This window comes from Paramisgurnus dabryanus, chromosome 8, assembly GCF_030506205.2.
Source record: "Paramisgurnus dabryanus chromosome 8, PD_genome_1.1, whole genome shotgun sequence".
NCBI classification, from domain to species: domain Eukaryota; kingdom Metazoa; phylum Chordata; class Actinopteri; order Cypriniformes; family Cobitidae; genus Paramisgurnus; species Paramisgurnus dabryanus.
Window position 1 is genome coordinate 34,968,657 of NC_133344.1, and position 25,784 is coordinate 34,994,440.

The 25,784-nt window shown below is 37.2% G+C and overlaps 1 protein-coding gene across 1 annotated transcript in view; it reads left to right on the plus strand.

The window, feature by feature from the left end:
- The first annotated feature begins 707 nt into the window (after window positions 1-707).
- cog6 (component of oligomeric golgi complex 6) overlaps window positions 708-25,784 on the plus strand; it is a 62,050-nt gene continuing 36,973 nt past the window's right edge. Inside the window, exons 1-8 of the mRNA XM_065281653.2 lie at window positions 708-900; window positions 1,417-1,560; window positions 2,308-2,379; window positions 2,580-2,638; window positions 20,852-20,963; window positions 21,911-21,993; window positions 22,104-22,174; window positions 25,010-25,103. Of these exons, the coding sequence (XP_065137725.1) occupies window positions 748-900; window positions 1,417-1,560; window positions 2,308-2,379; window positions 2,580-2,638; window positions 20,852-20,963; window positions 21,911-21,993; window positions 22,104-22,174; window positions 25,010-25,103 (788 nt within the window). The 5' untranslated portion in view covers window positions 708-747. The remainder of the gene's footprint in view (window positions 901-1,416; window positions 1,561-2,307; window positions 2,380-2,579; window positions 2,639-20,851; window positions 20,964-21,910; window positions 21,994-22,103; window positions 22,175-25,009; window positions 25,104-25,784) is intronic.

Below are 25,784 nucleotides of genomic sequence, written 5' to 3' on the forward strand. Positions count from 1 at the left end.
TTGCTCAATTGTCTACCGATTTTAAAACGGTTTGGTTTTTTACAAAAGTTATTAACGTGGCTATAATTCTGGATGCTTTAACATGTTTCATGATTTTTTTATTTATTTTTAGTATAGGTATGCAGTGTCATATGTACATCTTTGACGTTTATAACAAACCAAACCGTTTGAAAATCGGTAAAAAATTAAGCAAGTTATGGTCATTTAAAAGTACATGCATCATTAAAACTCAATGCTACGAGTGAGCGAGCGTCCTGTAGTAAGATGGCCGCCAAAATGCGGACGTTCCACTCAATTGGCCAGCAGCGCGGACGAGACATCTAGCCTTTATATACATATCTATGGTGAAGACCAACAAACTTCAGAGAAAAAAGTGAGTCTGACATAAAGCTCTGTTCAATTATGAAAAGCTTGTCCACAGCACACATTATGTCCACGTCTTTTTCTTTTTATACTGACAAACATTAATTCATTTCTGCAGAAGCACTCTGTCAGACGTTAAACAAACTTAATTCAACCATTTAATGCATAATACATCTTTTGTAAAAACTTTTAATAAATAAATAATAAATAAATTTGCAGAATGAATCATGAATGCATTTTCAGTATTTTATTATGTTTATTTACAAAAAGTATACCGCATCCTGTTTTGGATCGGTGCAGATGCGGAACTATAGTTTCAGACTCTCGTTGCAGTGAGGACGTGTTTGCTGGTTACTCAAAACAGCTTCCTAGAGGTTGACGTGGATGTTAACGATGGCAGAAACTAAAGCAGAGCTGTCAACTGACACAGCAAACCTTCACATCTCTAACAGCAGCGGGAATGTGTCCTCTCAGTCCAATAATCCACTTTCCAGAAAACTCAACAAGATCCTGGAGACCAGGCTTGATAATGACAAGGTCTATTTCATTCAGTTGTGCTTTAGTTAGCCGCTTAGCATTTCTGTGCACCTGTAGTTTACAGACAAAAGTATTCAAATAAATAACAGACGCCGTTTTAAAATTGAATTGATTTTATTATAGAAGGGCTGTATTTTCATATAAATAACTAGTCATGCTAAATCCTAGGTTTAAACAAACAGTTAAGCTGAAATCAAGTTTAAATAGGAGGATGTTTTGCATATGCCTTGGTTAAGCACTATGTGTCTATGAATGTAAATATGGGTTGTCTGTAATGTCTCTAAGGTAAGATAATGTTAATGTTTGTTTCTAAGCATGTACTGTATTATAAGGTAATGTTGTCGACCCAGTATGTAGCAGTTATACATACTGCTTTAAAATATTAAATTATATTTCACTTTAGACATTATAGTATGTAAACATTTTGATCATGATACTTGATCTTCATGTTATATGCTGATAGAAATGAATTAACACACAGCTTATGCAGATCATTTAATGCGTTTTTATTTGTAGGAGATGCTGGAAGCGTTGAAATCTCTTTCAGTGTTTTTCACTGAGAACAGCCTGAGGACCAGGAGGAACCTACGTGGAGACATTGAGAGACGCAGCCTGACCATCAATGAAGAGTTTGTGCGGATATTTAAAGAAGTTAAAGAGGTAAATTGCAGGTTGGAATTAAAGTCGCAATGAAAGTAAAATAAAAAAACTGTCATTTGTTTTGTAATATTGTGGTATTTTTTACAAATGAATTACCTGTGAGCTTCATTAATTTTTAAAAAATTCATGTCAACTCATAATCTTTAATCAAAAATGCAAATCTCCTCCCCTCCTAAAAACGATCTCTCTTTACTTCTGGTCATAATGTATGGCAGGTGGGCACGGTCAGGGAGAATATCGCTGCGATTAGCAACACGACCCAACTTCAAATTATCCAATCAGATCTCGATGGACAAATTAAAATCCAGCCCTGCCTTATTTCATTTCAGAGGCCGGTTTTACTCGGATACACGTCACCACGGGGAAAATTAGGCCATTGATACTTCCATTTCATGGCGACTTTAAAGCATATATGAAAAGAAAATTTGGGTTAAAGAAAATTTGCAGTTGAAGAAAGTGAAACATAGAACATCATCTGGTTAGTTGACCACAATTGATAGCATGTTAGTTTGATCATTGTCTACTAAGCAAATATTGTAAAAATATTAATCAAAAATGCCGAAAGGCCGTTTTTTGTGGTGGGAGCGATAAAGCGACTTGAATGTGAGACACGATGACGCACTGAAATGAAAACAATAGGTTTTTATGAAGTCTTTCAAATACCATGCATTTATTTGCACCTTGTGAAAGCTAGTACTTCACAGTCTCTCAACCGTTTTCTTTCATCATTGTGTCCCCCTACTTTAGGAACTGGAGAATGTACATGAAGATGTTCAAGCCATGAGCTCCTGCTGTGAAGAAATGACCAATAGATTAAAGGTATAATTTGTGTTTGTAGTGTCTTAGTAATGCCTTTAGTAAGGCTTATTAAAGCAATTTCAAAAAATTTAAAATAAACTAATTATAGTATATAAGAATAGTTACAATTATTAGTTTATATCCATGTCCAAAACCAGATTAGAAACAATTTATTTTAGGCTGAACTATCCCTTTAAAGTCATGTTCTGTTTTTTAAACAGGCAGCCAAAGAACAAACCCAGGACTTGATCGTGAAGACCAACAAACTTCAAGGAGAGAAGTGAGTCTGACATAAAGCTCTGTTCAATTATGAAAAGCTTGTCCACAGCACACATTATGTCCATGTCTTTTTCTTTTTATACTGACAATAACACATTTAAGAAACAGAAAGATTAATGGATCGATTGAAAAGATTTATCGGCCGCTGCCGATGATAAAAAATTGGCCTATATAATCGACATCTAAAATGTATCAGTCTTTCAATACAACCTCATTCACACAGCACTTTGGTCCCAGAACATTTCCGTAAAATTGGCAGACAGGCTTCTGTGTGAACACAAACACGTCCCATAAATAATCTGGGATCTCTCCCTAGCAACATTGCCATAACATACACGGATATATAACATATCGTCATCGCTTGGAAAAATAACAACCCATGAATAGCCTGCTAAATTGTAAGCATTGTGGCTCTATGGCATTTTCAAATTATTGCTTTGTTTGGGCCTTCTGATAGGCCCAACACAGCAATACTGGCTCAACCAATGTCATAAATTTTGGTTGGGATTATCTGTATGACTGACCAACGGAAACCTGAAATTAATAATTATTTATGCATTTTTATTTATTCTGTTTAGTGACGCTAGTGGCACAGAAATGACACAGAAATATTTTAACATTCTGTGTTTAACTTTCCAAAATATTTGAGTGGTGTTTATCTTATCCATGTTTGTTAAGCATCAATACAGTGCTTTTATTTTATTGTTTGATTGATTTCAAACCGTTGTTCACTTCCAGTGAGTAAAACATTTTTTATTTGTCGCGACTAATTGTTTGCAGAATAAAAGTTTTTGTTTACATATTAAATGTGTGTGTGTAATGTGTATAATAAATTATGTATATATTAATGCACACGCATGCATGTCTTAAATTATATTTAAGAAATATTTGCATGTGTATAAACATTTGAATATTTACATAGAATTTATATCATATATAAATATTTATTATATCAATACATTTTTCATTAAAAAAAAAAATACTCTAGAATGGCAACTAGTTGCCAGTAACTTACTGTAGATTTTACATTTATGTTATTTACCGGCAACAGTTTGTCCAAAGTAAAATGAACATGAAACATTTTTAGTCTTTATCTTCTACAGTAAGTTACTGGCAAACCAGCTGCATAATTCCAGCAAATTTTTTACAGTGTATGTAAACAAAAACTTTTATTCTGCAAACGAATAGTCGTGACTTATCGTTAGGCAGCACTATTTTGTTTTATCAACAAAGATGTCAGATTCTGAGAAAATCCTGTTTCTGTAATTCATTTAAAGGATTATTCCACTTTTATAAAAAACCTCGATATTTTACTCACCCCATGTCATCCAAGATGTTTATGTCTTTCTATGTTTAGTCGGGAAGAAATTACGTTTTTGGAGGAAAACTCTACAGGATTGTGGATCCATATAGTGGACATTAGTGGACCCTAACAGTTTACAGTTTTAATGCAGTTTTAAAGGGATCTAAACGATCCCAACCAATGCATAAGTGTCTTATCTAGTGAAATGATCGTCATTTTCATCCAAAAAAATATAAGTCATTTTTAACCACTAGCCAGTGCAACCTTACGTATTACGTAATCATGTCGAAAGGTCATGCGTTGCAATTTTAAACATTAAACTGACACAAATACAATAATTGCTGTCATTCTACATGCAACAACGTCAGGACAGATTTCATTCTCCACACTTGTAAACACTGGAGCGGTAGTTTCACATATGTCACACATGACCTTTTCACGTTATAACGTAATACGTAAGGTTATGCTGGCTTATCATGAGGCTATTGCAGACGAGAATTTTTCGAAAATGACGATCGTTTTGCTAGATAAGACCATTATGCCTTTGTTGGGGTCGCTTAGAGCCTTTTAAAGTTGAATTAAAACTGCACTGAAACTATAAGTCATTGAGGTCTACTAAAGTCCACTATATGGAGAAAAATCCTGGAATTTTTTCCTCAAAAAACGTTATTTCTTCTCGACTGAACAAGGAAAGACATAAACATTTTGGATGACATGGGGGTGAGTAATAGTGGAATAGGGTTGTGCCGATAGACGATAGTATCGTGTATCGACGATCTTCAGACATACCGCCAATGGCAGGCTTTCATGGCGAGAGTCATGACGATAGTTGTCGAAATGGTTATTATTATCATAGTTTAACATTAACATGCACATTGCGTGCTTTTCCTCACATGGGGGTTTGTGGGCTTCACTTTACACGGAGAGCTTGTAAAGAGAGAATTCCTTCTTGCACGTACATGCACTTAATTCGCGCGTCTTGGACTCCTTCTAGCACTAAATCCAGCTGCGCTTCTCTCTGTCTCACATGCACGCGCTCTCACATCTGTCCGAAGTCTAAACATAAACTAAAGTAGTAATCCTTATGTATTTGTTCAGTTTAATGCGTTTCATGCAAGCTGAGGCAAACTTTACTTTTTGTTTAAAATATGATCCGCTGCATATTGGCGCTCTTTCTCGCGTACGTGCAGAGAGCTACGCTCTGTCCGAAGTCAGATCACTAGGTATTAATCCTGTTTTCAATGAGTTGTAGCAACACGACCCTTGTGTTTAAAATATGATTGTGTTTAAAATATGACCGCTGGACCAATGTGTTTAAAAAGGCATCTCTGAGAGCACCACTATTTGACGCGTGTAGCCTTCTGCAACAGCACTAAACAAATGCATTGAATTGTTTGTATGTGCGCGCACGTGTGTGTGTGTGTGTGTGTGCGCAGATGCATGTTTTTACAGTTATTAAGTAATCATGGTTAGGGTTTTAATGACACGCTCGCATTATTGGCATCAGTTTTAAGAAGGTTGCGGTCATGACAGTGTTGCTCTTGTTCTTTTTTGTCCACCAATCAAGTGACTTGTTATAATGAGTAAAAAATTAACAAATAAAACTTATCGTGCATCGCCGATCTTACAGGCTGACGATTGGACGATCTCAAAATGGGGCATATTGCCAAACACTAAAGTGGATTAATCCTTTAAATGCAGTGCTCAGTCTCAGTATTTCTGGTAAACATTTTAGTTTGTGACTATTCTTAGCGGTCCAGCAGAAATAGATACGGTTCTGTTTTTCAGCACTGCCAACATATCAGCCTTTCTAAATAGATGAAGACACCACACCGGTGCCTCCACATTTCTCATTTCCATTTATACCTCTGGAAGATAAAAAGAGTGCACACGTTTTTTAGTAAAATTCAACTTCTTATGATTCATTCATCATCTGAATATTTTATCTCTGCTGCATAATGTTTCGAATTAATATTCCCTTATCTGTTTTGTTTCGAATATAACTGATTACGAGTTATCTGCTGATAGTGAGACTGAAATAAGTTCCATGTTCGGTTTGCATTATGATTTGTTGAACTACAGTATTGTGCAAAAGTCTTATGCCACCACCAGCTTTGTTTGTTTTTTTGCTCTCTTTATTAAGATAGAAACTGAAAATATAGGAAATATGTACATAAAATCTAAACGAACCAAAATAGCGTCTTCAAGTAGAAGTCAGTGTTTAGTCTAGAGAGGTCAAACACATCTAGTCACACTAAATACTTGACACTTTAGCTTATAATTTTGTTCTGTTTTATACAGCATAAATTTTTTTACTGTATTTTCTGGTTGTATTATAATAAAGAGACTGAGAAATAGTTATATATGGTCACTATATTATTGCAAAAACAACTAATCAAATGGTGGCACGGTCGCCTAAGACTTCATCACTGTACCATACATCCTTCCAGAAAATGTCATTGCTCTTAGCTCTAACAAAGCAGTATACTGTAGTTCTCTAGTTGTTTTCCATTTAGACTTCCCTACTATATAGTATGCGGAAATCTGTATGCTTGTCTGAAACCTCAGTATGCATAAAACAGTATGTTAAAAATATCCAGATGGTCTACTGCTTCCGCTGAGATTTTTCTGTATGCATCGGATGGACACTTCTATCCTATTTGCCACAGGGACTGAGAAGCCACCAAATTCATAAGAAATATATTTATCGCGGTTAAAATATACGTGTTTACCACTTCTGAGAAGATGATTTTCATGGTTGTTGTTATTATCATAGGTGAACGAACATATCGTCGCTGCCCGATGAAACTCACGCATGTCTAAAACTGTTACTTTTCAGAAAGTGAAAAACCCCCCCACAGTATTTTAAAAGCAGTTGAATGTAGCGTTGTCATACTTGGTACGGCATCTTTACATGTAACCATATTATTGCCAGTGTAATGAAATAATCCACATTTGACCAAAATTGAGTTTAAATGGACATACGTGCATATTTTACAGTAACGGTGGTCGATACGCGTTCTTCCGATCATTAATTAGAATGGCCAAGTCGCGTTTCATATTGACAGATGAATACGCTCAGTTTATTAAATAGCCTACGTCTTAGTTTATTAAATACGCTTAGTTTATTTCATATTAATTATACATTTATTAAATGTCTCTTGCAAACTATGAAGGGAAAATGAATCAATACACTGACATGGTAATGCTAGACAGATACTTTGTTTGCACAGTCCTACCGTAATTTTGTCACTCCTAGACGTACGTCTGGCGTCAGAGGGAAACGTTTACCTCGATGAAGGAAAGTCATTGTCTCACCAGGCTATGTTCATTCGACTATCCAGTGCTGAGCTTTGATGAAACTTCACGAGACCGGCGAGATGCTTCCACAAGGCGGGAGATACGCGGCGTGATTGACAGCTTTGACACCAAATGGATATACGTGAAAATCAGATGACATGACTTCACAACTTTTCATTGGCCGTTTAGATATGTGAAGCATACTGTGTATACGGAAATGAACCTGGACATTCAATCCATTGAAAAATCTCAAAATCGGCAAAATGGACATATGTGGTTTTCATCGGAGAGCGACGATATGTGTCACATGACAATAAAAACATGTCGGATGTAGCATGTCCATAAATATTGCGCATTGCGCACATACTGTTTTAGCGGGCAAGAAGTAGATACTTCATTTAATTTAGTTTGTACTGTAGAAATGCACAATTGTATCTATTAAAAGACAGATCAAGGCCAGATTTACTAAACGGGGCAAATTAGCATGAGAGCGCAATTCCAAAAAAGCGTTAATATCTAGGGATGCACCGATATGGAAATTTTGGCCGATACTGATAACCGATAACTCTTTATATATGGGGGCGATAACCAATATATATATATAGGCCGATAAATATTCATATTAATTTCACAATGAAAAACTCCCAGACCGCGGACATCTTGTCTTTGCGCTAGACTAGCATACTCTTCTTGAGCCGCAACACGTGTCATCTTCGTGCTATGTCACAGAAAGCACCAATCAAAACTACACATGGCCAGCAATGAGCAAGTGAAGTGGTTCAACAAACTGAAATAATCCATCATTTATTGGCTTTCATTTATCGGCCTAATTTTGCTATCAGACCGATAACCGATAATATTAAAAATAAGCAGTTATCGGCCGATAACGATATGTCGGCTGATATATCGTGCATCCCTATTAATATCTGTGGGTTATTTACTAAAGTGAAAAAAAATTCAATAACACAGGAGCAGCAGGTGATTTCCATAATGACCAACGCAATCTACTAAGAGCAGCGCAAATAGGTTCAGGGTCAAAAATAAGCAGAGATGATGAGTTGCGCGTGATCTACTAACAGTTCAGCACCACGGACATCACAGCCAACAAAGCCATAGGGCACGGAAAGGTGAAGGTTTACAACTTTTGAACACCTGGTATTGTGTGACTTCTAGTGACTCTTCTTTAATTTCCTCCAGCAAAAACAAATGGCTTGGCAAACAATATTTTTGAATAATATGTGCCTTTGACATTCCAAATAAAGTTACTTGTTAAAAAAAAATCCTCTACCTTGTACAAATGTATGTTATCTGTGTTTCATTAATAAAACATGCGACATAGAAAACTAAGGTAGTATACATGAACAGTATGTTGGAGTATACAGGACATGGTATGACATGATAAGCAAAATGCAAATATTTTCTTTTGATTTTTGGAAATGAATTCTTAAATAATTGTTCCATCCTGATTTAACCCCTGGGGCTGAGACACGAGATGTGGGCATGGGGTGATAAATTCGAGACTCTAGCTTGAGCATATTCTGTTCCTGCTACCCACAGATCACTTTTGATTTTATAGCCCTCACTGTTGAAGTGTGCTTGTTTATGGGCACTGAGAGACTGCCAGTGAAAGTCATTGGGGCATAATTGATTTGGAGAGAAAGCTGACGAGGTGCTGACACCGCTGGGTAGTGGCATGCCTTCTGGTGGACCAATGAGACGTAAAGCTCCATTGCAAACCTAGAGAGGTGCCTTACGGTCTACACAGGTTGCTAATTTTAACGTCATTGAAATGGAATCTCATAAGTGACTCATTTAAAGTATTGCAAATGAAGAGTAGCCACTTAAAACACCTGCAACGCAGACAATACCTACAGTTGATCAAACTGTGAGACTTGATCCTAGGCCCTCTACCCAAACAATACCCCGCCCTTCAGACCACTGTCCAGGTACCAGTACATATGATGACAGACAATGCTCATGTCGCACAAAGACAACAGTTTAATCACATCATGACAGCGCTCGCAGCAAGGCATATAGCCACAGACACTTTAGCAAACAGTTAACGGTGATACCGATTTCTTTTGGGGGGGCATCTTATATTTGATATTACGTTATTTAGTGGAATTATTTGGATAAAACATGAACTAAAACATTGAGGTCCAGTGACATGAGTGATTAAACAGGGACAGGAAGAGGAAATAATCATGTTGTTTGAGTGTTGAGCGACCCCCTGTTTCTCTGTCCTTGTGAGATGGCCTTCGATGTCGGCACCAGAAGAGACGCTGACAGCTGTGATAGACAGCTGGCGTCTCTACGCTCTGTCACCACCAGCGCTGTACTCCTCCAGCAAGAGAATGCAGTTGAGTCCACAGAGAGACGCGTAGAGACGTACAGGTTGAAGAGGAGAGATTGAATAAAGAGAGAGAGAAACATCAGGGATGCGCTTTTGAGAGTCGGTTGAAACTACTGTATAATGAGGTCATTTTCCCAGAAGGCATTGTAATGGAATTCTGTCATGAGATATTTGTCCAGAGCAATAAATAATGCTTGGTATTTGTTTCATGAACGTCCAGGTTCAGTTTCTCGAATTTAGAAGGATAGTTCCTGGAGAGTTGTCTAGGTCCAAAAGAGAGAAGGAGGCACCACAAAAGTGACATAAGTAGTTCAATGTATTTTTAGGAGGGTTTTATCAAAGGGACATTTGTTAAAAAATAAATGTTGCTTGTTGTTACAGTTTGATGTACTTTAACTGCCTAACATAGTGTTAAAGGGGACATTAAAATCTGATTTTTTCCATGTTTAAGTGCTATAATTGGGTCCCAAGTGCTTCTATCAACCTAGAAAATGTGAAAAAGATCAACCCAGTAGCTTAGTTTTGGTAAACAATTCTCTGCAAGCATATGAAAAAATAGCTCATTGAAATTGAGCTCCCACTGTGATGTCAGAAGGGGATAATACCGCACTGTCCAACCACAGTACTGCCATTTAGTGCAGAGTTCAGCTCATTTGCATTTTAAAGGACACACCCAAAACAGCACATTTTTGTTCACACCTACAAGTGGCAATTTAAACATGTTATAATAAATGATCTATATGTTATTTTGAGCTAGAACTTCACATATGTGCTCTGGAGACACCAAAGATTTATTTTGCATCTTAAAAAAGTCTTGTGAAATGTCCTCTTTAGTTTAACCATAAAGTTAATTTAAAGGTAAAAAGCTACAAAAGTATAAACCATGGCCCTTGAAACTAAAACTGTACTTGTACTATTTGTGATGATTTCCTTTTTCCATTTGGGTTTAATTCCAGTTTGGAATAGCAAATATCATGTTTTGCAACAGAAATCCAAACCATTCAATCAGTAAAATCAGTTTTTTTCTGCAATGAGCCTGACCGATATATCGGCCGATATTAGACATCTTCCAAACTATCGGTATCGGCATTCATAATGGCCGATAAATGAACATTTAATAAAAATAAAAAAACGGACGAAACCGGGCTCTGAACCAGTAGCTGCTGGTGGGGTCCAGATTTAGGCGTCTAGTCACTGCCTGAGTCAAGTGATCAGCAATTTATATTTTGCTGTTGTTGTTATTTATTAATACTTAACAGAATTTGTCTCCAGTCCTATTCAAAGTTATATTTATGAACCAAGTCTTTTAAAACTGGTAACTAATTTGGTTGTTGTTGTTTTTGTGTTTTAGTTCAAAGGCCTTTACGTTTCATATCTTAAGTTTGTATTTTTATACATTTTATTTATCAGAACTTTAATATATTTTGATGTTCCTCTGTTCTGTTGTGACAATAAAAGAAACAAGTTTCTTTTTAAAATGCATTATCATATTATTTTAGTTAAAACTCATAAATAACTACAAATAACCAATGTTAGGGAAATCTGTTAATGTTTTGTTGCGCGTTTCTGGGGAAAAAAATCGGCCGATATATCGGAATATCGGATTTTAAAAGCAACAAACATTTGTATCGGTATCGCCTTCAAAATCCTTTATCGGTGGGCTCTACAATGTACCTCATAGACTCGCATTGACTGTACTATGAATATAGAGAGACTTCCCTTATTGTGTTGTCCTGATGGCACAAAACCTGACCCGGTGACATTTTCATCAGCCAGTTGGAATTGTGCCTGTAAGTCTGGCTGATTTTTAACCTTGCCTGACCATGCTGGTACCCAGAGGATGGCATGGCTTGTCATGAAGAGAGAAAGTAGGATCTCAAATATTAAAACAGGCTTGCTGGTGTTCAGATCCCTCAATACAGAGATCATCCTTCCAGTTGACCTTTCATTAGCGCAGTGGTGACTTTTTTACTAAGTGTTGATGGATAAAACGACCTAGTACAGCACAAGTGTTGCTTTTTATTTATAGCTCTGATACTGATATCAAATGATTAATCGATGTGGCAGTGTACCTGCAACAAAAGCTTGTCATAAATTTATTTACTTGTTTTTCTTGGTTTAATGTAACCAAATTATTTATATTATTTATTTAAATATGTATGAGTTTTTGATTCTCAATAAGTGTTGGGTGATCCTGTACGAGCCCCCACTATAACTTTTTTCACATCTATAGACTATCTTGGGCAAGATCCTTACTGTTCATTCCTGTACTTGCATATCAGTGTTTGACCCAGCCAGATAGTTTCCATTTGAAAAACAGAACAACAACCATTACCTTCATGTTGTTTGCTTGCTATACGTCTAATCTTTAGCGACTGCAGACATTGCTTCTAAACAGTGATGAAAGCCCTTACAAAGCACACCAAGGACAGGCAAACAGACCAGGATGTAACAGTATAGTTTTCCACACTTTCATATAACTGGAGTTTTGAGTCAGTGTTGAAACACACTTTTAAGTTACAGGAAGGAAGTGAATGTTCAGACAGGTGATGTTCAGGTGTTAAGTTCCAGCTTTCAGTCATGAAGTCTAAATTGATTTGTGTTGTATCTTCCATGACAGTTTTTCAATGGTTTCAGAAGATCACCAGCTGATATGTCAGTGTCTAATGCAGTTTTTCTGAATGATACGAGAGATTGTGTAGTTCATATTCAGAACTTGTCAAACTTGGGTGTATTGGGTAAAAATAGATTTGAGTAGGGAAAATATTGTAGACATTTTTTTGGAGGATAGAAAATTATGTGAAAGTCAGGAAATAAATGACTAATCTAGACATTTGAGAAGAATCATATCCAGACTTTCTATAGACAGACAGTGAATTGAAAAAGATTATCTTTCTCTCATGGTAAATCAATCCAAAAAATGTATATACCAAAATTTATTTCAACCTCCATGCAGACTTTCTGATCAGTTGGATGAGGACGCAATAAAAGCTTTACTTATTGAGATTGCTTATTGAGATTGCAATAAGAAAAGCTTATTGACAAACTTGCATCACAAACTGCTCTAAATTTTTCTGTGGACTAGCGGTGCATTGCGGAAAACCCTAATATGGAGCTGGTTTGGGCGTGTGTTATGCAAATTACCAACCTCGTGCACGCGGCCGCTCATGTGTAACACTCCAAATTCACAAACGTGAGAACAAGTATAAGAACAAACTCATGTGCGTACGCACATGTTGTGGATTAGGCGGAAAGTTCTCGTGAGAAGTTCAAGTGTGCGTATAAATACGAAAAAACTTACGGCGCAATTATTAGTGAATGAGACCCAATGTCTGGCCATCTGTTTGTGACATCAAACTATAGTGAACTTGGGTTCTGCAGCAGGACAATGATCCAAAACACACCAGCAAGTCCACCTCTGAATGGCTGAAGAAAAACAAAATGAAGACTTTGGAGTGGCCTAGTGAAAGTTCTGACCTCAATCCTATTGAAATGCTGTGGCATGACCTTAAAAAGGCAGTTCATATTCGAAAACCCTTCCAGTAGCTAAATTACAAAGTGGTTCAATATTACTCCACAATGCCGTAACAGACTCAGACTTCAGTTAAAATGCTGCTAAGGGTGGCCCAACCAGTTATTAAGTTTAGGGGGCAAGCATGTTGTCACACTGGGCCATGTGTGTTTGGATTTTGTTTTCGCTTCATAATAAAAACCTTAATTTAAAAAGTGCATGTTGTGCTCAATTTTGTTATCTTTGATTCATATTTACATTTGTTTCATGATCTAAAGTGTTTCAAACATGCAAAAAATAGGATTGTGACATTGTATTTCGAATGATCAGTTTTTTTGTCATTTTGTGAGTGAGGTGAAGTATGTAGTAATGAATCCGTAACCCTCCCCACTACAATACATCAAAACAACAGGATTCACATGAGACACTTTTAATGGCAAATTTAAATCGATCTCAACACTTAGAGTGAGCATGCTCTCAGAGATAACACACTAAGTCAAGCTAGATATAGGGTCATATAGGGCTGTTTCGTAATCGTATTTTGTATTTGGCTAATTTTGATGCTACTTTCTGGTAGTGATGAGCAGTAAAGAATTTGATATTTGATATTCCAAAGGGTCCATTATCTCATTGTGTTAATTAGGATGGGACAGTACTACCCACCCACACACACAATTGTTCTCTGTATCTCAAACACCCCCATATACACTCCCCATACACGCAACAGCAGATGAAAACCAGTAATTATACAAAAACCACTGTGTTCATTTCTGTCCATTTCTTTCTTTCTTTATTTTTCATTACAGATGCAGATTTAATGCATTTCTGCTCATTTTTACATTACAAAATCAGTTTGGTTCGGCATTAACTTTTTCACCGCCATTGACGAGATATCTGAACCATTATGCACTGCTGTAATGCTTAAATGTATTACCTAATAGATATCTCGTCAATTAAGAGAAAACGCTTCCCCGCCAATGACGAGATTTTCCGTCTTTCCGCAATACCGCTATTATCCACCAGGTGGCGCCCTTCCGCAACTTTTTAAAACCGGAAGAATTGCCCTATGGCAAGCGGCTGCATGTCCGTGTCTGTTTTAAAGATCGCTCTGAATGGGATCTCTATGAAAAGTCCGTCACAAAAATTGAATTATCTCTGCTTTTTGCTCAAAATGTGGTGTTATTGCAGAAACCTACACATATTCAAAAGCTGATTACAAAACAACCACTGAAGGTAGGATGAAACAGGTTTTTTTTTTTTTTGAAAGCAGAGCGTCTGTTCTTTCATTTGGTATATTGTATGTTTATATATTTAAAGAAGAACATTTTCTGGAAGGCATTCAACTTTGGTGAAAATCATGAAAAACGCTGGCGCTGGCTGGCAACTTTTTAAAAAAATGCTGGCGGTGAAAGAGTTAACAATTGAGGTCATAGCCTTAATATTTTTTTCAACATTAACAGATCAGACATCAATAATTCATAGCAATATGTATTCTTTTGGTGTCTCTCTGTGGTAACTAGATTATAGTGGTGCATCATAAACTCAACAAGCAAATAAAAACGTTAGTAATTCTTTGAGCTATCGTTTGTGGTGAGAATGGACTCATGGTATTTCCGATGAAATTTCAGGATGTCGACTACTTCCGCCAGTAGGGGAACGCTATGATATAAAGGAAACGTTGGTTACCAAAACAGCCAAAAACCACAGCATTTTTAAAGATGGGAGGACAGAACTTCTAGCCACCACTGCTGTGTGTCATAGTGTTTAAAGTGTTAGACTTCTATACTGCTACCCTGTACTTCCATTCCCACTAGTTTAGCTAGAAATTGCACTGATAACAGTTAGGGCTGGGCCATATATTGGATGATATGCACATCTCGCCAGTAATGCCAGTTCAGTGATTAGTGCTTTCAGATGGAGCAGCATTTACTACACAGAGCCGTTGTTCACTGACATGCTAGGCAATATCACATTCATTACCGCAGGCGATTTAACCACGATAATGAATGTAATATTGCCTCTTTTGTCTCTACGGAAGTTAGGCATGCACAGAGTCCATTGTTTTGCTAATCAATAAACAGACCCAGATAAAATGAACATTATCTGTGTAAATGTGTAGATTTAGACACAGTAAAATGCTTGAACTATCATACAGTTTGGCAGGTAAAGTTCTTCAGCTTTCTAAGGCTTTTTCCACAGTGCATTGAATCTACACTTACCTAAAGGATTATTAGGAACACCTGTTTAATTTCTCATTGATGCAATTATCTAATCAACCAATCACATGGCAGTTGCGTCAATGCATTTAGGGGTGTGGTCCTAGTCAAGAGAATCTCCTGAACTTTAAACTGAATGTCAGAAAGGGAAAGAAATGTGATTTTAAGCAATTTTGAGCACGGCATGGTTGTTGGTGCCAGACGGGCCGGTCAGAGTATTTGACAATCTGCTCAGTTACTGGGATTTTCATGCACAACCATTTCTAGGGTTTACAAAGAATGGTGTGAAAAGGGAAAAACATTCAGTATGTGGCAGTCCTGTGGGCGAAAATGCCTTGTTGATGCTAGAGGTCAGAGGAGAATGGGCCGACTGATTCAAGCTCATAGAAGAGCAACTTTGACTGAAATAATCACTCGTTACAACCGAGGTATGCAGCAAAGCATTTGTGAAGCCACAACACACACAACCTTGAGGCGGATGGGCTACAACAGCAGAAGACCCCCACCAGGTGCCACTCATCTCCACTACAAATAGGAAAAAGAGGCTATAATTTGAACGAGCTCACCAAAATTGGACCGTAAAGACTGGAAAAATGTTCCCTGGTCTCGATTTCTGATGAGACATTCAGATGATAGAGTCAGAATTTGGTGTAAACAGAATGAGAACATGAACATGGATCCATCATGCGCTGTTACCACTGTGAAGGCTGGTGGTAGTGGTGCAATGGTGTGGGGGATGTTTTCTTGGCACACCTTAGGCCCCTTTGTATCAATTGGGCATGGTTTAAATGCCACGGACTACCTGAGCATTGTTTCTGACCGTGTCCATCCCTTTAAGACATCTATGTACCCATCCTCTTATGGCTACTTCCAGCAGGATAATGCACCATGTCACAGAGCTCGAATCATTTCGAATTGGTTTCTTGAACATGACAATGAGTTCACTGTACTAAAATAGCCCCCACAGTCACCAGATCTCAACCCAATAGAGCATCTTTGGGATGTGGTGGATGTGGTTCATGCCCTAGATGTGCATCCCACAAATCTCCATCAACTTCAAGATGCTATCCTATCAATATGGGACAACATTTCTAAAGAATGCTTTCAGCACCTTGTTGAATCAATGCCACGTAGAATTAAGGCAGTTCTGAAGTCGAAATGGGGTTAAACACAGTATTAGTATGGTGTTCCTAATAATCCTTTAGGTGAGTTTATATATTTTATCTGTACAGTATGTGCAGGACTCAAACCCATGACCTTTAAATTGCTAGCAACACAATGCTCTAACAATTGAAACGAAACTACATCCAAATAAGGCCAAATTGAACCATTGGTATTTTAATAGAAATAAAGAAAATAGTAGAAAATAAAGACATATCTACCATTCTGCACTATTTATAGGGTTTTAATATCACATTTGTAACTTTAATATTGCAAAATCTTTTGTGCAAAGTCCTTGCTTTGTTAAAGCAGACAAAGGATGGTCTTTCTAATGTTTTCAAATTGATCTGTTTTATATGGACCATCAGGTTTTAAACAATCTTTTACATGCCAGCTAGTTTAAATGTATCTTTACCCAGAATGGACATGAAAGTGTATGATGATCTCTTTTTGTCAGCGCAACAGCCACAACCTTCATCTTCTCCTGTAAGTTATGTAGTGGAGTACTCTTATAAATCAAGACGCCAATTGAGAAAACTTACTCTGATATGATAAAGTCACACAAAATTATCTGAACCAAAGTCCTTTTAAGGAAGTCGCATCACTGCACCGCCATATTTACAATGCATCCAGGAACAAGACAAACAAGACCTGTCAATTATGTGCAAAGTCTCTTTCTCGGAGGATTTTATTTTTTAACGAAGACGATTGGCTCTTTTTACTGGGAGGCGGGGCTAGACCATTGCGATCTTCCCCCATTCATATCAATACAAACCGTGACGCATCTTGTTAATATTAAATATCTTTGTCTAAACACAGATCAGAGTTTCCTCAGTTACCCTCGAGTTGATTAGGTTGGAGAGTGAAAGTTTTAAATCATATGCATAGAAATTCCAACTTTCTTTCCAGCATACTGTTTCGATTTCTTTGAAGTGTGATTTACGTTTCTCTGACATTTATACACACAGAGACAAGCATATACCCTGCAGAACTAAACCCCGGGTGGCAGGGAATTACAGCTATCCAATATTTCACTGACATGCTCCGGATGTTTAAGTTGGTTGGATCTTTCCCTGGGCCTAAGGCGGGTGTTATACGCTTTTTTAACATCGGAAACATCGGCTATCATCCTTAAGCAAACTCACACAACTATACGGTTCTGAACTCTTGCATACTTCTGTCATGTTAAATGTTATTTCACACTTGCAATCGCAAGGATGATGGTTATGATTAAGATTTAGTATTTAACAGAGGGGAATGTCTTAAGGAGAGTTTATTGAAACATTAGTTTAAAACACCTTCAGGCTGGGTTAGCAAATGAGTCCCATAAGAGCGCCCCCTGGCTTTTGGATACAGCGGCATTTCACTGTAATTCATTGAGAAGCATAGCACGCATCATCGGCCGATATATTGGTGCACCCCATACATGAAACATTGCAAGACACATATTTTACATGAATGTGAAATGCTTTGTCTGAAATTGCTATCTGTTCCCTATGTAGTGCACTCTATCATGCATCATTAATTTTGTTGTGGAATCATTTATTGCATTCAGTCACCCAAATCGCTTTGGATTATTTTGTCTGAATAATATGATTGGTCTCAAACTCAGTATTTTTTTGTTAGTGTTACCTAGTACTTATGAGATTACACTGTAACATAAACTCTACAATATCAGTTTTGTTATTCATTGAGAGAGAGCGAGAGAGAGAGATAGAGAGAGATGAATCAGCATTGGATTTTTCTCTTGAGGACACAGCTTCTCATGGATGCTATTGTTCTGATGTCATACTTGTAAATGTGCTGATTATCATGTTTTAGATAATACAGCTTTTCACATTTCCTTATGTGGCATTTAAAATCTCATTGTTCTTCCTCCTAAAAAACAGCAAAAGATGTCTGGAATTAAAGTTTGATGAGATGTTTATCTCTAGAGTTTGAATACATGACACATAAATAATCTTTCAAACCTGTATGGCTTTCTTCTGTAAATAATATTTAGCCAGTTGTTTTTTATGTGGAACTGTGGTGGGTTCACACCAAATGCGAGTTCAACGATTTGCGGAGTAGATTACATACGAAGTCAATGCAAAGACACGATTAGACGTGTCCTCGCGTGGGCCGATGCGAATGACGCGATATGTGCGGCCCGTGTGCCGCAAAAACACGCGCTATTCGCCTCAAACGCGTTTTCGCCCAAGTTTCAACTCGAGCAAAAAATTTGCATGACACGAGGTTAAATCCTGCAAATAATTTAGAGAGAGTAACGCGATAACCCACGTTTAGTCAACCTGATCTCACAAAGTTCCATGGGATAGTCATGGAATTTTTTGCTAATTTTTCCGTGGCCCTGCTACGGACTGTCTTTTTCCATGGCATTCTCACGGACTGGTTACTCAACTGCTTTTTCCTATTTTCAAACAATTTTCGCTTCGGTTTAGGGTTAGATTTGGTGTTTGCGTTAGTATGTCACTTTAACTATTGGTTTATACTATTTTTTTGTGATTTATTCTTTTATATTTTCTTAACTTTAACCCCAACACCAGGCGACAATTGTTTAGAGTTGGGTTTGGGTAGGGATGTCATTTTATGTAAATCTAACCCTAAACCGAAGTGAAAATTGTAAGAAAATTAGACAAAACAGTTGAGTAACAAATACGTGAGAATGCCATGGAAAAGGACAGTCCGTGAGAATGCTACGGAAAAATGATCAAAAAATTCCTGACTATCCCACGGAAATTTGTGAGATCAGGCTGGTTTGGTGTGTACCTAGCATAAGTCTTAATTTTTTTAAGTCTTTACATATTCCATTGACCTAGCTCTTCTTGGCACATGCATAAGGGGCGGTTCACATTTCCCTTCTAAATCCGGGTGGAAAACGCAACCGTTGGTTGGTCCTTGTCACATGACCTGCGGTGCGCTTGCGGCATTCTAGAAAGTTTAAATGTTTTTAACTCTATGCGGTGCGGCCGTGCCTGAAAAATACCGCGCACCTTCATTTGAAATAACAAACTTGAGCGTGCAAAAGACGCAAAATGTTAATCGCCCCTAATGATACGTACACAACACTCGTGGGGTTATCGCGTTACTTGCTCTAGATTACTTAACTTTGTGTCATGCAAATTTTTTGCTCGAGTTGAATATTTTCAACTTAGGTGAAGACGCGTTTGAGGCGAATAGCGTATGTTTTCGCTGCAATCGCCCCACCCAATTCGCCTCATTCGCATTGCTCCGCGCAAAGATGTGTCTTATCGTGTCTTTGTATTGACTTTGTAGGTAATCTACTTGTTGAACTCGCGTTTGGTGTGTATGCCCCATTAGAGTATCAAGCACAGTAACAAATTCCAGGCCATAAGTGTATGATTCACTTGAATTTGATCTTTGTATTATCCAGTTCAGAATATCTATGAATGATTTGTTTAAAAAAATTTACCAATTATGTTTAAATGGTTAGTTCACAAAAAATAAGACGACTCATAAAATAATGAAAATAATCAACAAAGAGTACTGTACAAGTCTCATGAAGATATTTTTTGAAGCTTAAGAAAAGATAAGCGCAAGTCTTGGTTTTAAACAACAAAGAATGCCAAAGATTACATTACATAAGGATGAATAGAATAAATGTTCATAGTATGTCCTTATACTATATACTAATACTTTAAAGGGATAGTTCACTTTAAAATGAACATTCTGTCATCATTTCCTCATCCTCATGTTGTTCTAAACCTGTATGAATTTCTTTTATCTGATGAACACAAAAGAAGATATTTTGAGAAATGATGGTAAACACACAGCAGTAAGTGACCATTGAGTTCCATAGTAGGAATATAATATTTTAGAAGTATTGTGATAAATGATGAAGAAAATTTGATAAGTGATGGTAAGCACACAGTTGAGAGTACCCATTAAATTTCATCATATTTTTCCCCTACTTTTTTTCCTAAAAAAGAAATTCACACATGCTTAGAACAACATGAGGATATTTATTATTATTGTTTTAGATAATCCAGCCTTTAACATTTCCTTATGTGCCATTTTCTTCTCCTCTTATTGTTTTTCATCCTAAAAAAGCATAAGATATCTGGAGTAAAAGTTTGTTAAGATGTTTATCTCCAGAGTTTGAATATTTGACACATAAATAATCCTTCAAACCTGTATACTGTAGCTCTCTTCTGTAAAGTCTCAAAAAGTGTTTTAAAGTTAGGTTGATGCCTTCTGTTTTGAGACGAGCTTTGCTGCCATCTAGTGTTGGCTTATTAAAATGTCCCAAAATGAAATACACTTGAGCCAGAAAATTGTCCCTTGCAAATATTATTACGTAAGACTGCATTGTTATAATATTATATAACTGTTTTTTCCTGTCTCACTAGTCATCGGTTGGAGGTTCGATCTCAGGTGGCCCAGGCTTTTCTGTCAAAATTTCAGCTGTCGCCTTCTGAGATGGCCACATTACGCACTGCACGTGATGGTCCCATCACTGAGGTGATCTCACATTAACATCATTCAACAATTTTTAATTTTTAATTAATTTATATGATTTGTATGTTCCATGCATCTTGAATACACAAGTGTACACTTTTTTATTTCTTTATTTTTTTCACATATTTATAAGAAAGAAAATATATGAATAACCACCTTTAAATTAATCCTATAAAATGCAGCTGATTCAAATAGTTTGTTTCCGCAGAAAATGGGGGGGGTGACCATAAAAATGTAGAAATGACCATAAAAATAAAACATTGCTCAACCCATCTTCCAGTTATCAAGATGAGTAATGCCACGGTTCATGGAATTATTTTTCTATGAGAATGTTGATGCCTTCCTATTAATGAAGCCCTATTACATGTCCAGCTAGTTTGACTAATTCTTGCATCCATCTGGGACGTTTTAATGTGCATGCAAAATTCTCATGCTGGTCTAGTTAGGCAGAGTAGATCAATATGGCCGTTTAAATTTGTCCCTTTATAATGGCATGACAACTTTTAAAAAAAGAAAACACCATTGTTTTTCAATATTTTACTATGTTCTTACCTCAGCTTAGATGAATTAATACATACCTATCTTTATTCAATGCGTGCACTTAATCTTTGTACAGCGCCTTGTGAATGTTTAAGGATTTAGCCTAGTCCCATTCATTTATTAGGATCCAAACAAACATTTTATTTTGTGCCACCATACTTACTTGTGTAACGCCTCATGTAACAGTCTTTAAATAGGAAAACATGGAAGATTTGGTGGCTTTTAAATTTATCCCTGTATGGATCCTAAGGAATGAATGGTGCTAGGCTTAATGCTAACACATTCACGACGCGCTGTACAAAGATTAAGTGCGCGGATTGATAAAGATAAGTATGTATTAATTCGTCTAAGTTGAGGTAATACATAGTAAAATATTGAAAAACTGTGGTGTTTTCCTTTAAACTCTACAGGACTTCTTCAGAGCTCTGAACCATGTGAAGAGCATCCATGAAGACGTGAAGGTCCTACTAAGAACCAACCAGCAAACGGCAGGGTGAGAGAAAGTAAAAGTTTGTGTGCGCTGAAGTGTGGATCACCATTGGCCGTTCGGTCTAGTGTGTTTAACTCTGTGCTCTGAATTTTATCGGTAATGTTTAACTCTAGGCTGGAGATCATGGAGCAGATGGCTGTGTTACAAGAGACCGCATACGAGCAGTTATATCGCTGGGCTCAGAGTGAGTGTGTGACACACACACACACACACACACGCACACACACACACACACACACACACACACACACACACACACACACACACACACACACACATACACACACACAGCAGAAGTGAGAAAAGAGTGAAATATAAGCAAAGCTGCTGCTGCCAGGAATGTGGAAGAAGACACTTTAACTTATGAAACTGATATTTTACACAACTGAGCTAGTTTATAACTTCACATCTATACATTAGGCACACTTTTAATACGTTTTGTCGAGCCTATGATCTATGAGCTCTAACATTTGAGCTAAAGAAATACTTATTTTAAAGGGAAAGTTCATCCTAAAGGTTCTGTCAAAATGTACTTGCCCTTACAGGGCTCTACGCTAACCTTTTTCCCAAGGAGTACATGTGCTCCTAAATGAAAAAAATTAGGAGCACACAAAGAAATATAGGAGCACAGTGAAAAAAGTTGATTAAAGGAGCATTGTGTAGGTTCTGATATTTGCGTTGTTTGATTAACATTAACTCTTTCCCCGCCATTGACGAGATATCTCGTCAATTAAGAGAAAACGCTTCCCCGCCAATGACGAGATTTTCCGTCTTTCCGCAATACCGCTATTATCCACCAGGTGGCGCCCTTCCGCAACTTTTTAAAACCGGAAGTATTGCCCTATGGCAAGCTGCTGCATGTCCGTGTCTGTTTTAAAGATCGCTCTGAATGGGATCTCTATGAAAAGTCCGTCATAAAAATGGAATTATCTCTACTTTTTGCTCAAAATATGGTGTTTTTGCAAAAACCTACCCATATTCAAAAGCTGATTGCAAAAGAACCACTAAAGGTAGGATGAAACGGTTTTTTTTGTTTGAAAGCAGAGGGTCTGTTCTTTCATTTGGTATATTGTATGTTTATATATTTAAAGAAGAACATTTTCTGGAAGGCATTAAACTTTGGTGAAAATCATGAAAAACGCTGGCGCTGGCTGGCAACTTTTTTAAAAAATGCTGGCGGTGAAAGAGTTAATGACGCAGACTTAAGTAGGTTATTTGAGGTTCTTTACAACCAAATAAGCACAGACTGGTTTTTGACTCTCTATACATACACTTAGGACATAAACAATTTTTTCTTTTTTTAGAAAAAGAATACTGTGGATATCATTTTGTTTGCATGTGCCCTGTCAAGAACAGAAAGATTTTATGTTCGCTTGCTCTTTGAAACGCGTCTCTCCGTGTGTGCACTTTTGAGTGCCCTAAACCCGGGCGCACACACAGATGGAGGACGAATTCCAAACGGTGCAGCTACATAAAAACGTTACTTTGTTTTGCAGTGCTCTTTTCGCCTTTTTTATTCAATGGACTACAGTATGAGACACAGTTGCGCAACTCTCGCTATAGTTTACACATCAAGAGTTCTTATCTTTGAAGGGCATAGGGATGATCACTGGACCGGACACATTCAACAGCATGTGTGTCTGTGCGTACAGAAAGCTGCTCACTTTAGCGCCTTTTGCAGTTAAATTGTTTAAAATCACTTGAAATGTTAACATTTTTTCTATTTAAATAGTTTTCTCTATTTAAAATTGCGTATTAAACCGCAAATCGCATGTGAGCCGAACCATGGGTCGTGATTCGTACAGATCACGGATCAACCGCGATCCGTCACAGCACTATCTACGCCTTACTTTCTGTATATGCATCAGTTTGCGCGTCTCAAAAAATATTTCAGTGATAGAACAACTTTTAAATGGACAAATTGTACTGTTGCTGCAACCTGAGCAGCCTCCTAGCTGCTACAAGCACACTCTGAAAGTGGCGGTGGAGGGTAGAGCACACAGCCCCGCCCCTCCCCCTGCCTGCAGAAGAGTGTCTGATACCAGGCACTGTTGCGCTTTTCAACCACATGGGGGAGCTGTAAGTCATTTTTACATGGAAACTACATAGTGTTGCTTTAACTGACAAACTGCTCCACAGAGCATGTTTCATCATTATGTTGTCTCAGACGACATATTTGTCCTGTCGCGACAGGACTACACACAGCACCTTTAATACTTATAAAATGATGTATAGCTTTAGATCCATAACCTGGGTTAATGCAAATAATTTGTCACATTTTTTTGTTACTTCACTCGTACTTTTTTGTTATTTTGGAGCTTGACAGCCACATGGAGCATGACAGTTCCTATTCACTCTCATAATACACTGTCAGAAATAAAGGTACAAAAGCTGTCACTGGGGCAGTACCCTTTGAAAAAGGTCCTAATGTGTACCGTTTAGGTACAAATATGTATCTTTGAACTACCAGTGTGTACCTTTGAAGCACTAATATCCACTATTGGGTACAAAAGTGCCCCTTTTTGAAAGGGGTACTGTCCCAGTGACAACTTGTGTACCTTTATTTCTGAGAGTGTATGAGAAACTAATATGAGGACATAAGCTTTTTTACAGATTATATTTATATTTATTTGATTTTGAAACAACATAGAGTGAGTAAATATTGAACCATTCTTTTAACCCTTAAATGCACAAAATTTCACTTATCATTTTTACATGTTTGGGCACTGATCTCTAAACTTACTTTCTAGTATAAAGCTATTCTAACACTTAATTATCAATTACAAAATGATCAAATAAAATAAATTTTGTTATATTTTTACATTTATCTGTCATCAAATAGATGCCAAACACATACAATGTTAAAATGATGCACTAATGACATTATGGGTCTCTAAAGAGAAAATACATAGATTTAAGGGTTAAAAATGTAAATTTGAATATAACAGAAGGCCTTGTAATTAAATGTTTGTCTTTGTGTTTGAGTTTTTGCTCAGTTTTTCTGTCTGTCTGTCTGTAGATGAGTGCAGAGGATTGACTCAGGAAGCATGTGATATTTCTCCAGTGCTGACTCAGGCTATGGAGGCTCTCCAGGAGCGTCCTGTTCTTTATAAGTAAGTTATGTCCCTCACACTTTCTCACGTACACGTCAGCTCTTTTTCAAATCCTGCTGAGCTGCCTTGCTGTCTAACGTCTACACAAACAGCTACTTTCAAAATGCTACGGTTTATGTATTTGTATACAGTTTTAAAATGTTGAGATGTGTAGTGTTCTTGGTATAGTGTACACGCTCAGTGCTCTGTTATCCATATGATGGATTTGTAGTTGCTTAAGATTAATTTTGCTTCCAAGTTCCTTTGTTGCACCATTAGGTGTCGCTCACGTCCACCTGAACGCAGTTTAGCAACAATGGTGTTTGCCTTCCTGACTGTTCGTGCTTTATGAATGGACTTCCGCTAGGGAAAACAACTGTTAAGATTGATTAGTGTTTTGGAGTGAATGAGCAACATCAATACAATAACAACCCTGTTTGCACGAAGAGAGGCTGAATGGAGTGAGGTCCACATTGAGTGTAAATAAACTCTTCGGTGTGTTTTAAATTCATCACTATAAGTTACACAACGTGTTTGTTTAATGCAAACATGAAGCTGTTATTCAGGCACTGAAAAATTTAAACAAGCCTTATTATTGCTATCGGTCATATGTATGGTTTGGGGTTTGTTTAAATCTCTAACCATGACTATTAAACCTCAATAGTAGTACAAACAACTGCTCAAATTGTGAGGTTGGTACCT